The sequence below is a fragment of the Delphinus delphis genome, chromosome 3 (genome assembly GCF_949987515.2).
Source record: "Delphinus delphis chromosome 3, mDelDel1.2, whole genome shotgun sequence".
NCBI lineage: Eukaryota > Metazoa > Chordata > Mammalia > Artiodactyla > Delphinidae > Delphinus > Delphinus delphis.
In genome coordinates, this window is record NC_082685.1 from 156,679,559 (window position 1) to 156,692,117 (window position 12,559).

Below are 12,559 nucleotides of genomic sequence, written 5' to 3' on the forward strand. Positions count from 1 at the left end.
TTTGCCCACAAATTCTAATTTTAACAAAAAATTTTCATTTTATTTCAATGTAATGCGTTTTCTTTTCACTTTGCCCATTGCACTAAAACATATTTACTAGAAATATGAAATGGTGCATATATTGAATGACAGAATAGAGAGTAGTTGTAGGAATAAAAATTGTAACCCATGTTTATAAACTATAGTGGCAATTTTGCAAGATCTCCTGTGTTAAAAGAACCCATTTCTCTGCCAGCATGAAATTAGTCAGGGTTTGAATATGGAATTGTCAAATTAGAGGGCTCTAAAGGACTAGCGGACAAATCTGAGCTGGCACAAGCTTAATTGCACTTCCTCTGGTCTATAGCCAGGAGATTATCAATCCCCCATAGGTAACATCTTACTGATCATTGATTATACAATTTCCTAAGTAGCATTTAGTATATTGGTTTGGCCAAAAAGTTCGTTCGGGTGCTTCCCTTCAGAAAAACCCAAGCGAACTTTTTGGCCGACCCAATGGATATTATCTTGACACCTACTTCATGGAGGATGCAGTGAGATTATAGTGGTGGTCGTGTTATAATGTGCTGTAATCATGGTATTACAGTAGCCCTTGAATCTGCCTCGATATTTCCAGCCTCATACTAACCCTTTTGGTCATATATGCTGTAGATTCGTCTAAAGCATCAGCTAGATGTACTATGGAGTGGCTCTTTTTCTTAGATTCTACATGAGGTCTAAAAAAATGGGTGTTAAAAATGATAATTGTATTACAACTTAAAATTAGTTTGAGAACTATAAGTTAAATGAAATACTGCAAAAAGTGTACATTTATTTGTCCTTTTTGCAATGTTTAGATATCTCTCAATGAAAGGAAAACACGAACTAAGTACACACTGTAAAAAAAAAGTTTATTTCCTGAGTTATTGTAACAAATTTCAAACACAATATTAAGAATATGTATAAAGGATAACGTTAGGAATCTATAAAATCATAATCTCTATATGAAAATATGCTGCTCTTGATAAGTAAAGCATCATGACTTATTGGCCTGATTATTTCCACCAAAATATTTACAAAAGAAGTAAAGGCTACAATGAAATGCCTTACTTAGTTTTACATTAGGTATTAACAGGTTCTTCTTTATATTTGTTGAATACCTGGTTAGTTTATTCATTTGCTTATGAGGCAAAGTCATACACCTATGCTATTCAGGTGGAAGAAAAAGAACTTTATTCTCATAAACTTTCCAAATGAAAGTTGACTCATGTACATGGAGAAGGAAATTAAAAATAATTTAGTTTTCTGACAGATTTCTTTTTTTTTTAGAAATGGACAGCAGTTCATGCTATATGTATGGAGACTCTTGTTCATTCAGTAGTAACCCTTATTCAGATCCCACTGTGCTCACATACTTTGCCAGAAAGAAAAAGACAAACCAACAAATAAATTAAAAAAAAAAAAAGTATTTACTATTTTTGAAGTGTCTCAACAAAATAGACCCAAGTTTTCCAAGAAAGGAAAAAAAGAGAAAACCATCCTAAGAGACATTAAGACAAATAACATTTATCTACTGAAGCATATCACTTGATACTCAAGCATAAAATACTTTCATATATTACCTCACTTTATTGTCAAAATAAAATTATGATGTAGGTGGTATCTCCATTATGCTAACAAAGAAAGCTCAAAGAGGTCATAGGGCTAATAAGTGGTTTTATCTGTGATGAACATCACGTTTACTTGGTTTCCAAGACTGTGTTTATTCTTTTACTATTGATCCATGCAATTTTCACAGTATGGTGGATCTATTTTAGAAACAAATTTCCATAGAATTCATCTTTACGTAGTGAATGAATCAAGTCCAGGATCTACAGTTTATTATACACTGAGGAAAATAATGTAGGAATGTTTTTCAGTGGCCTGAAGAGGTTATTACCTCTATGATATCTGAAAATTGGGAAATTTGTTTTGGGTAAACCCTCCTTGGCATTCTTTTCGTCTATTAATCTTCAAAAAACAACCCATGCAGAAGTGCACTGTGGGTTGAATTTTTCCCCACCAACCACCTCTAATCTCTCTCTCAAGCATTCTCTCATTGGTTTAGTCGATGATATGATTGAATCAATTTTCATTCCATATCAAAGAATATTTTATTTTAAAGTAAGTTATTCTACTCTAGTGTGACACTGTGTAGGGGTAGTAATGTTGACTGGGGCATTAATGTGGGAGTGAAGGAGGGAACTTCTGTCTGTATCCTACCTACAGTCTCAACATGAAACCTCTCTTTCTTCCTCTCTTACTAGTCTAATACCAAAATAATAGTGGTCTGAAAAATACCACCACACTTCACAAACCAGAGCTAAGATATCTGTCTCTCTCTCATCTGAGATTACTAAATTTTATACTTTCTAGATAATCTCTAACAAACATCTCTCCTGTTACTTGTCCTTCAAGACTGATCACACCCATGTTTTCCTGAAGACTTTAATTGCTTAGAGTTTTACTCTGACCTCTGATTTTAAATTCTCTGAGCATCAATCAGTATTACCTTGCAAACGCTTCCTTTTTCTTTTTTGCCTACTTGTTTCCCTAAGTAAATCATGTCTAAATAATTCTCAGTTCTTGCTATTTCCTCTCTTTTAAATATTTCTTTTTATTGTACTCCTTCAAATGAATATCTTTCTTGTACTTGTACTCTTTCAAATTAATATCCTTTGAATGAATGGGTAAAGCTTCAAATATTGTCTACTTTAAAAAAGATCTTATAAATATTTCTTAATTTTTTAAACTTGTTTTAGGGACAAGTATTTGTTTTGTTTTGTTTTTTAATATGCTTGCATTTATTTATTTATTTATTTATTTATTTATTTATTTATTTATTTTTGGCCATGCTCCGCAGCATGTGGGATCTTAGTTCCCTGACCAGGGATCAAACCTGCACCCCTTGCAGTGGAAGTGTGGTATCCTAACCACTGGACCACCAGGGAATTCCCAGTATTTCTTAGTTGACTGTATTAATTTTTAATCTGTTGCACTAACTAGCTCTTTGATGTTGAATAAAATTCTCCATCACCCTGTGCATTGGTTTTCTCCTCTATAAAAAATGTGTCTATTAATAGTACCTATCTCATCCAGTTGTTCTGGGTATGTAGTAAACTAATGTTTAGAACACATTTAAAGCACAATATAGTGTATTGTAAGGGATCCATAAATGTTAGCCTTTATTATCTCATATCAGCTTGCTTTTTTAAATAACTTATAAATGTGTATAAGTGTTTCCTCCCATTCTCAAATATCATCTCTATATAGTCATATATTAAGGGGGAAAGTAGAATTTGAAGAATATCTTTAAACATCTTATCCAGTTATATACACTATAGCCTCAATTTACGCTGGTTCATTTTTGACAGCTATGATCTAAGATATTAAATATAAAATCTCAAAACTTTAATTCCTTAGGCTTCATAATCAATCCCGATTTAGAACGTATATCACCTAGGCAAATGGTTACTTTATTTTATACTTGCTGGATATATCTAAAAATGTCAAATTAACATTTGTATAAAACCTTAATATATATATATATATATATATATATATATATAAGTTCATGAAGTATTAAGATGTTGTGTTTACTTTTTGAAGGTTAGTGAAGGAAATAAATGTATTTTATTACAAAAATATTTTGAAAAGTTACCTACTGAGAATATTTTATCTATTTGTTTTGATAAACAGTTTTATGGACCCATGTAACTTCTTAATTTTAAATAATTTGCATTAAATCATTGTACATATAACACCCGCCCCCCCTGCCCCAAATAGTTTTGAATAGTTTCTTTCACATTTCTGTTTTCCCTTTTTCTGTGTTTTTATTACTATGGCTAGGCAGAAATCCAAGGGTACTTAAGCAGAACTATTTAGTTCTACTTGAGTCGAAATTCAATTGCAATTCCATGAATAAGACTTTTTGGCTCAAAGCATTGCCCTAATATCTAGCACTTATGTTGCAGATTTCCCAAGAGAGTTAGGTCACATAGAAAACTAAGAAATAAATAACTTGAGTCTGAGGACACATACCTTACATTATACCTACCATTTAAACATAGGTTATATATTTTTCAAATTCAAATAAAAAATATATGTATTCTAAAAGTATTTAGCCACAGTACTAGCACTTAATGTTAGAAATCTCTGTGTGAAGTGCCTAAGAGAGAGGGGATTGTTCTGATAAAGAGGCTGTACATTGTCAAAGTCTTAATTTAGCTTATAAACAGAAGAAAACCCAGTTTCTTCCAGACTGACAGCTGTGAAGTGATCAGATTTCTAAAATGGGGCATGTTCTTCTATATTACACAGGGTTGCATTGATAACAATGTAATCTGAGCTTGGCTGATAGTTGCTGCAGGAAACATTGAAGTTGAATAATATTTTTTAAATTTCAGGTCCAACTTTAGAAAACAAGAACCATTATTCTTAAACTACCCAAAAATGGAAAGTGTCTTGAAGACAGGTTACTTTAGATGATATAATAACCAGACTGCCAACTGATTACATTTTAAAGGATGTTATTCCTTGCGTGTGACAAGATTTCTCACATCTCCTTAGCAATTCAGACTTCAGCAGCGTCAGACCCCAGGGGAAGGATATTATGAGAGGGTTTTTTTGTGATATAAACTCAAGTCAAAGAAAGTAGATCATCTTTAGGACTCTCTATGTATAGTATCATGTCATCTGCAAACAGTGACAGCTTTACTTCTTTTCCGATTTGGATTCCTTTTATTTCTTTTTCTTCTCTGATTGTTGTGGCTAAAACTTCCAAAACTATGTTGAATAATAGTGGTGAAAGTGGGCCACCTTGTCTTGTTCCTGATCTCAGTGGAAATTCTTTCAGTTTTTCACCATTGAGAACGATGTTGGCTATGGGTTTGTCATATATGGCCTTTATTATGTTGAGGAAAGTTCCCTCTATGCCTACTTTCTGCAGGGTTTTTATCATAAATGGGTGTTGAATTTTGTCGGAAGCTTTCTCTGCATCTATTGAGATGATCATACGTTTTTTCTCCTTCAATTTGTTAATATGGTGTATCACGTTGATTGATTTGCATATATTGAAGAATCCTTGCATTCCTGGAATAAACCCCACTTGATCATGGTGTATGATCCATTTAATGTGCTGTTGGATTCTGTTTGCTAGTATTTTGTTGAGGATTTTTTCATCTATGTTCATCAGTGATATTGGCCTGTAGTTTTCTTTCTTTGTGACATCTTTGTCTGGTTTTGGTATCAGGGTGATGATGGCCTCATAGAATGAGGCCTGTGAAGCCATCTGGCCTGGGCTTTTGTTTCTCGGAAGATTTTTAATAATCATTTCAATTTCAGTTCTTGTGATTGGTCTGTTCATATTTTCTATTTCTTCCTGGTTCAGTCTCAGCAGGTTGTGCATTTCTAAGAGTTTGTCCATTTCTTCCAGGTTGTCCATTTTATTGGCATAGAGTTGCTTGTAGTAATCTCTCATGATCTTTTGTATTTCTGCAGTGTCAGTTGTTACTTCTTATTTATTTCTAATTCGATATGATACTATACACAGAGAATCCTAAAGATGCTACCAGAAAACTACTAGAGCTAATCAATGAATTTGGTAACGTAGCAGGATACAAAATTAATGCACAGAAATATCTGGCATACCTATACACTAATGATGCAAAATCTGAAAGTGAAATTAAGAAAACACTCCCATTGGGCTTCCCTGGTGGTGCAGTGATTGAGAGTCTGCCTGCCGATGCAGGGGACACAGGTTCATAGCCTGGTCCAGGAAGATCCCACATGCCGTGTAGTGGCTGGGCCCGTGAGCCATGGCCGCTGAGCCTGCACGTCTGGAGGCTGTGCTCCACAACGGGAGAGTCCACAACAGTGATAGGCCCGTGTACTGCAAAAAAAATAGAAAACACTCCCATTTACCACTGCAACGTAAAGAATAAAATATCTAGGAATAAACCTACCTAAGGAGACAAAAGACCTGTATGCAGAAAATTATAAGACACTGATGAAAGAAATGAAAGATGATACAAATAGATGGAGAGATATACCATGTTCTTGGATTGGAAGAATCAACATTGTGAAAAGGACTCTACTACCCAAAGCAATCTACAGATTCAATGCAATCCCTATCAAACTACCACTGGCATTTTTCACAGAACTAGAACAAAAAAATTCACAATTTGTATGGAAGCACAAAAGTCCCCGAGTAGCCAAAGCTATCTTGAGAAAGAAAAACGGAGCTGGAGGAAGCAGGCTCCCTGACTTCAGACTATACTACAAAGCTACAGTAATCAAGACAGTATGGTACTGGCACAAAAACAGAAATATAGATCAATGGAACAGGATAGAAAGCCTAGAGATAAACCCACGCACTTATGGTCACCTTATCTTTGATGATAAAGGAGGCAAGAATATACAGTGGAGAAAAGACAGCCTCTTCAATAAGTGGTGCTGGGAAAACTGGACAGGTACATGTAAAAGTATGAGATTAGAACCCTCCCTAACACCATATACAAAAATAAGCTCAAAATGGATTAAAGAACTAAATATAAGGCCAGAAACTATCAAACTCTTGGAGGAAAACATAGGCAGAACACTCTATGACATGAATCACAGCAAGATCCTTTTTGACCCACCTCCTAGAGCAATGGAAATAAAAACAAAAATAAACCTAATGGGACCTAATGAAGCTTAAAAGCTTTTGCACAGCAAAGGAAACCATGAAAAAGACCAAAAGACAACCCTCAGAATGGGAGAAAATATTTGCAAATGAAGCAACTGTCAAAGGGTTAATCTCCAAAATTTACAAGCAGCTCATGCAGCACAATAACAATGTTTTGACATTGTTATTGTCAATAAGACAATAACAATTCTTATAACAATACTTATAACAATAAGAATGCTTAACATCATTAATCATTATAGTAATGTAAATCAAAACTACAATGAGATATCATCTAACAACAGTCAGAATCGCCATGATCAAAAAATCTAGAAACAATAAATGTTGGAGAGGGTGTGGAGAAAAGGGAACACTCTTGCACTGCTCATGGGAATGTGAATTGGTACAGCCACTATGGAGAACAGTATGGAAGTTCCTTAAAAATCTACAAATAGAACTACCATACGACCCACCAATCCCACTACTGAGCATATACCCTGAGAAAACCATAATTCAAAAAGAGTCATGCACCAAAATGTTCATTGCAGCTCTATTTACAATAACCAGGAGATGGAAGCAACCTAAGTGTTCATCATCAGATGAATGGATAAAGAAGATGTGGCACATATATACAGTGGTATATTACTCAGCCATAAAAAGAAATGAAACAGTTATTTGTAGTGAGGTGGATGGACCTAGAGTCTGTCATACAGAGTGAAGTAAGTCAGAACGAGAAAAACAAATACCGTATGCTAACACATATATATGGAATTTAAGAAAAAAAACAAAAAAGGGTAATGAAGAACATAGGGGAAAGACGGGAATAAAGACACAGACCTACTAGAGAATGGACTTGAGGATATGGGGAGGGGGAAGGGTAAGCTGTGACAAAGTGAGAGAGTGGCATGGACATATATACACTACCAAACTTAAAACAGATAGCTAGTGGGAAGCAGCTGCATAGCACAGGGATATCAGCTCAGTGCTTTGTGACCACCTAGAGGGTGGGATAGGGAGGGTGGGAGGGAGGGAGACGCAAGAGGGAAGAGACATGAGAACATATGTATATGTATAACTGATTCACTTTGTTATAAAGCAGAAACTAACACACCATTGTAAAGCAATTATACTCCAATAAAGATGTTAAAAAAGAAAAAAAGAAAGTAAACCAGTTTCAGTGCACCATGGCCTAATGCTTTAGGAAAGCCCAATGGCATACCTCTTTACCTCTATTCTGTAGTGTCTGGATCACGTGTCTCTTTGAATTAGATTTGCTTTGTACCCCTATCTTTTCTCATTTAAATTGATTTTGCATGTTGAATTTTCTTTAATTAACATATAATTATTATTAGAACAACCGGTACACAAAATAGCCAATTCCTTGTTTTGGTCACACAGTTTTAAGTGATGTCTTCTGTTTTTGTCAGGTGTTATTTTCACTAAATGAGCTCCTAGATGTCTTGGGATGCTCTATAACTTGGATCTCTGTGGTGCTATTAATATCTTCTGCTATGTTTGAGCATGTGTGTCCACAGGTTGTTATGAGGTTTATACCTGAGTGATATGATCTAGGTACCCTGTTAGCACCTTATGCCTATGCAAGATACAGGTTGTATTTCAGTTATGCTTATACTCTCTTCTAGAAAGTATGATGAAGTTTGTACTATTTCCATCACCACAATCACCTGTCTTCTGAGATTTTCCTCATGTTGAAATGGAAGAAGTGTCTCTGTTACTTTCAGTGGAAATCCTTATATTTGTGCTTTGGAACACAGTCTGTTCACCTTCTCATGAATTTTCTCTTCATAGATATTCCCTCCCCCCCCCCCTTTTTTTTTTTTTTTTTGGCTGCACCACATGGCATGTGGGATCTCATCTCCCTGACCAGGGATTGAACCCCCACCCCCGCATTGGAAGTGTGGAATCTTAACCACTGGATTGCCAGGGAGTCCCCTTTTTTTCCTCCCTCTTTCAAAATTATTATATTCTTCAACAAAGACAGTGACTAATATTTCTCATATCAGAAAAAAATTAATTTGTTGAACCCACTTCTCTGATGACATAAGGCACCATTTTTCTCATCTTTACTTCAGGTACTATTATCCAATAAAGTCTCAGGACTCATGGGTTTCCTATATTCACATTCAATATACTTTAGAATCCACTACAGCAAAACTTCCATCCTTTCATATTTTATTGAAACTACTCTTTTCAAATTAACCAATGATGTCCATCCTGTCAAATCCAATTCAGCCTTTACTAACCCCACTAAACTTAATAAATGTTACCTCAGCTGTCCACTTAGAACACTCCTTTCTTGACTTCTATGCCTCCTCTCCCTCCCAGTTTTCCTTCTCCCCTGGGCTGTTCCTCTCCTTTTGCTGGTACTTTCTCCTATTCAGATGCTGGACTGCTTTAGACTTAAAAGATTGGATGTTGTACTGCTCAATCTTTCCCTTCCTTTTCTCTTACAACTCTCTCCCAGATGAGATTGTTCCCATTATTTTACATTTAGGCTGATCTACCTCAAATTTATATTTCCTGTTCAGAAAGTACACTTGAACTCCACACCCATGTCTAATTTTCTTCCTTTTATTCCATATGTTTATTTAATTGACATCTAAGATATAACATGTCAAAATCATTGATTTCTCCCAAACTCTTTTTTCTCCCAATGGGAATCTTTCCCCTAACTTTTTATCCAGCTCCATGAATGGGCTTATTAATTATATGCTAGATCAAATATACAGATACAACACAAAAATTGAGTCATTTGTAATTTCTTCTTTTTACCAATGTCACTACAACAAAAAGCTTTATAGGCTGTAGTCAATATATAGCACTATTTTATACACTTCATTTTCTTCTAATTTTTCCACTTTTGTCCATGATGACATCATTTCTTTTCTGAATTGTTTTTAACATTCTATAATCCAAGATTCAAAGCAGCCACTGTCATTTTTCCAGAATGTAAATAGATCCGTTATTTCCTTTGTTAAAAATGTTTTCCCATCGATTTTATAAAAAAAAATAAAACTCTTTACCATGTGCTATAGGACTTGCTTGTCCTATGCCCTAGCCATCCACTTCATTCATTCTGCCAGCTACACTGAAACACCTATCTGTTTTTAAACCAAGTCAAGCTTTTTCTTTAATTTGGATCTTTACACTTTAGTTCCCTCTATTCAAATATTCTGCCCCTTGCACTTTTCACATAATAGTTCATCTTTTTTTCTTCAGGTGTAGATGAAATGTCACTTAAGCTAAGATTAATGATGAGGGAAGAAGTATTAGAGGTTTGAGGAGAAAAAAAACTCATTAAATTGTTTTAGGAATAGTTTGGAACATTTCTAGAACATATGATGATTGTTGACTATATTATTTATTCACATTTATGTTAATTAACTACTGCTGAATAATGTAAAACCCCAAAACTCAGGGTATAGGAAAAAGGCATGTATAACCATGGTGTTGTGTCTGTGAGTTAGCTGAGGAACAGCTGAACTAGGCTGGCCTCTCTTTGCCAAGTCTGCTAATCTCCAGGACATTCATTCCTACATTTGCTCATTTACTAGGTAGCTCTACTCTAGGATGAGAAGCTGACAACTCTGACTTGAGGTCTCATCTTTCTTCTGGGAACCAGTGGTCTAACCCTGGAATGTGCTTCTTATGGTAGTGGCAGAGCATAAGAGGAAACATTTAAAGTCTCATGAAATCTAGACCCAAATGTGGAACAGAACACCATCACTTTCAACTCATTCTATTGCCAAAGTAAGCTGGAGGCCAAACCTAATAGAAGAGAGCCCTACAAAATTACATGAACTAGTGAGGGAAGAAGACTTGTGGCTGAGGATGCAACCTACTTCCTGTTTATTTTCTCATTCTTTGACCAAACAAGTTGCTAGGTGATGGAGACACAATGGTCATTAATTAAAATGTTTTGTTTTTCATTTTGTATTTATCTTCAAAGCTCAGCTATGATGAAATTCCAAGATAAATTAATCTTTGACATCTGTTATCCTAAAAACATTGTACATATAGTAATGAGAAATTTCATTAAAGGTTTAATTTTTTCTTAATGTACTATGGTCTTCACAAAGGCAGTTTTTTTCAATCCTTCCCTTATTAATTACTGTGTTTTTACTATCTACTACCTACTATTTTATTCGTGGAGTTTAGTGTTTTGATTTTTAACTTTTTGAATTAGTAATTGAATTAAACCTTAATTAAGGACTGACAGAAAAATAATTGATATCATTTCTATGCAAATATAAAACAGGTGGACAAATCTTAAGGGCCAAATATGGGAAGTAAAAATACATATTTCAATATTTGAGTATAGTAGATTTAATACCTCCCTTGGTTCAGTTTTCTTTTCTTCATTATAGCATCAAGTAAAAGAGTATCCAATTTTTTTTTTCTCTAGATACTTCATCGACTACAATGCTGAAGATGACAGGTTTTTCAACATTGATGCCAACACTGGGACCATTAAGACTACCAAGGTTCTTGATAGAGAAGAAACTCCATGGTACAACATCACAGTTGCTGCTTCAGAAAATGGTAAATTTCTTTACATTATGTACCATAGGAAAGATGTCACTTATACATGAAGATTTATGCTGAGACTTTCTCTGGAGCAGGGCTATCATGATTTCTATTTTTTATGCCATGATCTAGCAGAGTGCACAGAATGTAGTAGATACAGTTACTCATTGTCAGATGCAGTGAATAAAGCGTATACCTTTCTCTTTACTTTAATCCCCACATAGTGGTGAAAAATTGGCATCACAGAACACTTAGTCTGCATCACTGAGTCAAAATATTTCATTCTCTTCTTAATTATGAGATTTGTTTTGTCACGTGCTTATGTCTTACTTAAGTAGAAGAAGAATACTTCATATACGTGGAGCAGTTTAGGAATATAAAGAGAAGAAACGAAAATCTAACATTTTACTTGAATAATTTTATCAATATAACACCCTTCCTCAAGCTTCAATTAACACTTAGAAATTTTATAGCAAAAGAATAGCTCTTGGAATTTCAGCAGGCAGGTCTAAGTTCTTTTCAAGAGACGCACATGGTATACAACTGAGGAAGGCCATTGTTCCATCCTCATCCAGAGCATTGCATTGTGCTAAACACCTAAGATTTTTTTAAAAAATCATAAATGTCAACAATTATCTCTGAGTTCAAAAAGATGTACATAACTGTCTTCAAATGAAATTAGAATAAAGCTTTAGGAAAATGGACTACTGTCAAGAAAATGAAGTCTTTCTTTAAATGTTGAGAAATAAGTGAAAGGTACAAATTGCCCCAAGTTTAGTATTATATATACTATAATAAAATTTAGTATAGTATACCCAGCTTACATATACATTTTAAAAGATTCCAACATACTCATGAGTGAACTATAAATGTTAAAATTTAGGAAAACTTCATGTTAGAAAATAAAGCTATGTAAAATAAAATTATGCTCTCTCTTTCTTTTGCCCTCAGAAGGTATAAGACATTTTTAAAATATTAAAACTTCATTTAGAAATAGTTTACATACCATACCATTCATCTTTTTAAGGTGTATAGTTTAATGAGTTTTAGTAAATTCAGAGCTGTGCATCAATCACCACAATTGATTTTAGAATATGTTCATTACTTCAAAAGGAAATCCCTGGGCTTCCCTGGTGGTACAGTGGTTGCGAGTCTGCCTGCCGATTCAGGGGATGCAGGTTCGTGCCCCGGTCCGGGAAGATCCCACATGCCGTGGAGCGGCTGAGCCCGTGAGCCATGGCCGCTGGGCCTGCGTGTCCGGAGCCTGTGCTCCGCTATGCGAGAGGCCACAACAGTGATAGGTCTGCGTACCGCAAAAAAAAAAAAAAA

The 12,559-nt window shown here is 34.9% G+C and overlaps 1 protein-coding gene across 1 annotated transcript in view; it reads left to right on the forward strand.

The window, feature by feature from the left end:
- Positions 1–12,559, forward strand: part of CDH18 (cadherin 18) — a 259,628-nt gene that overhangs the window by 167,008 nt on the left and 80,061 nt on the right. The window contains exon 6 of the mRNA XM_060007203.2: positions 11,109–11,245. Within this exon, the coding sequence (XP_059863186.2) occupies positions 11,109–11,245 (137 nt within the window). The remainder of the gene's footprint in view (positions 1–11,108; positions 11,246–12,559) is intronic.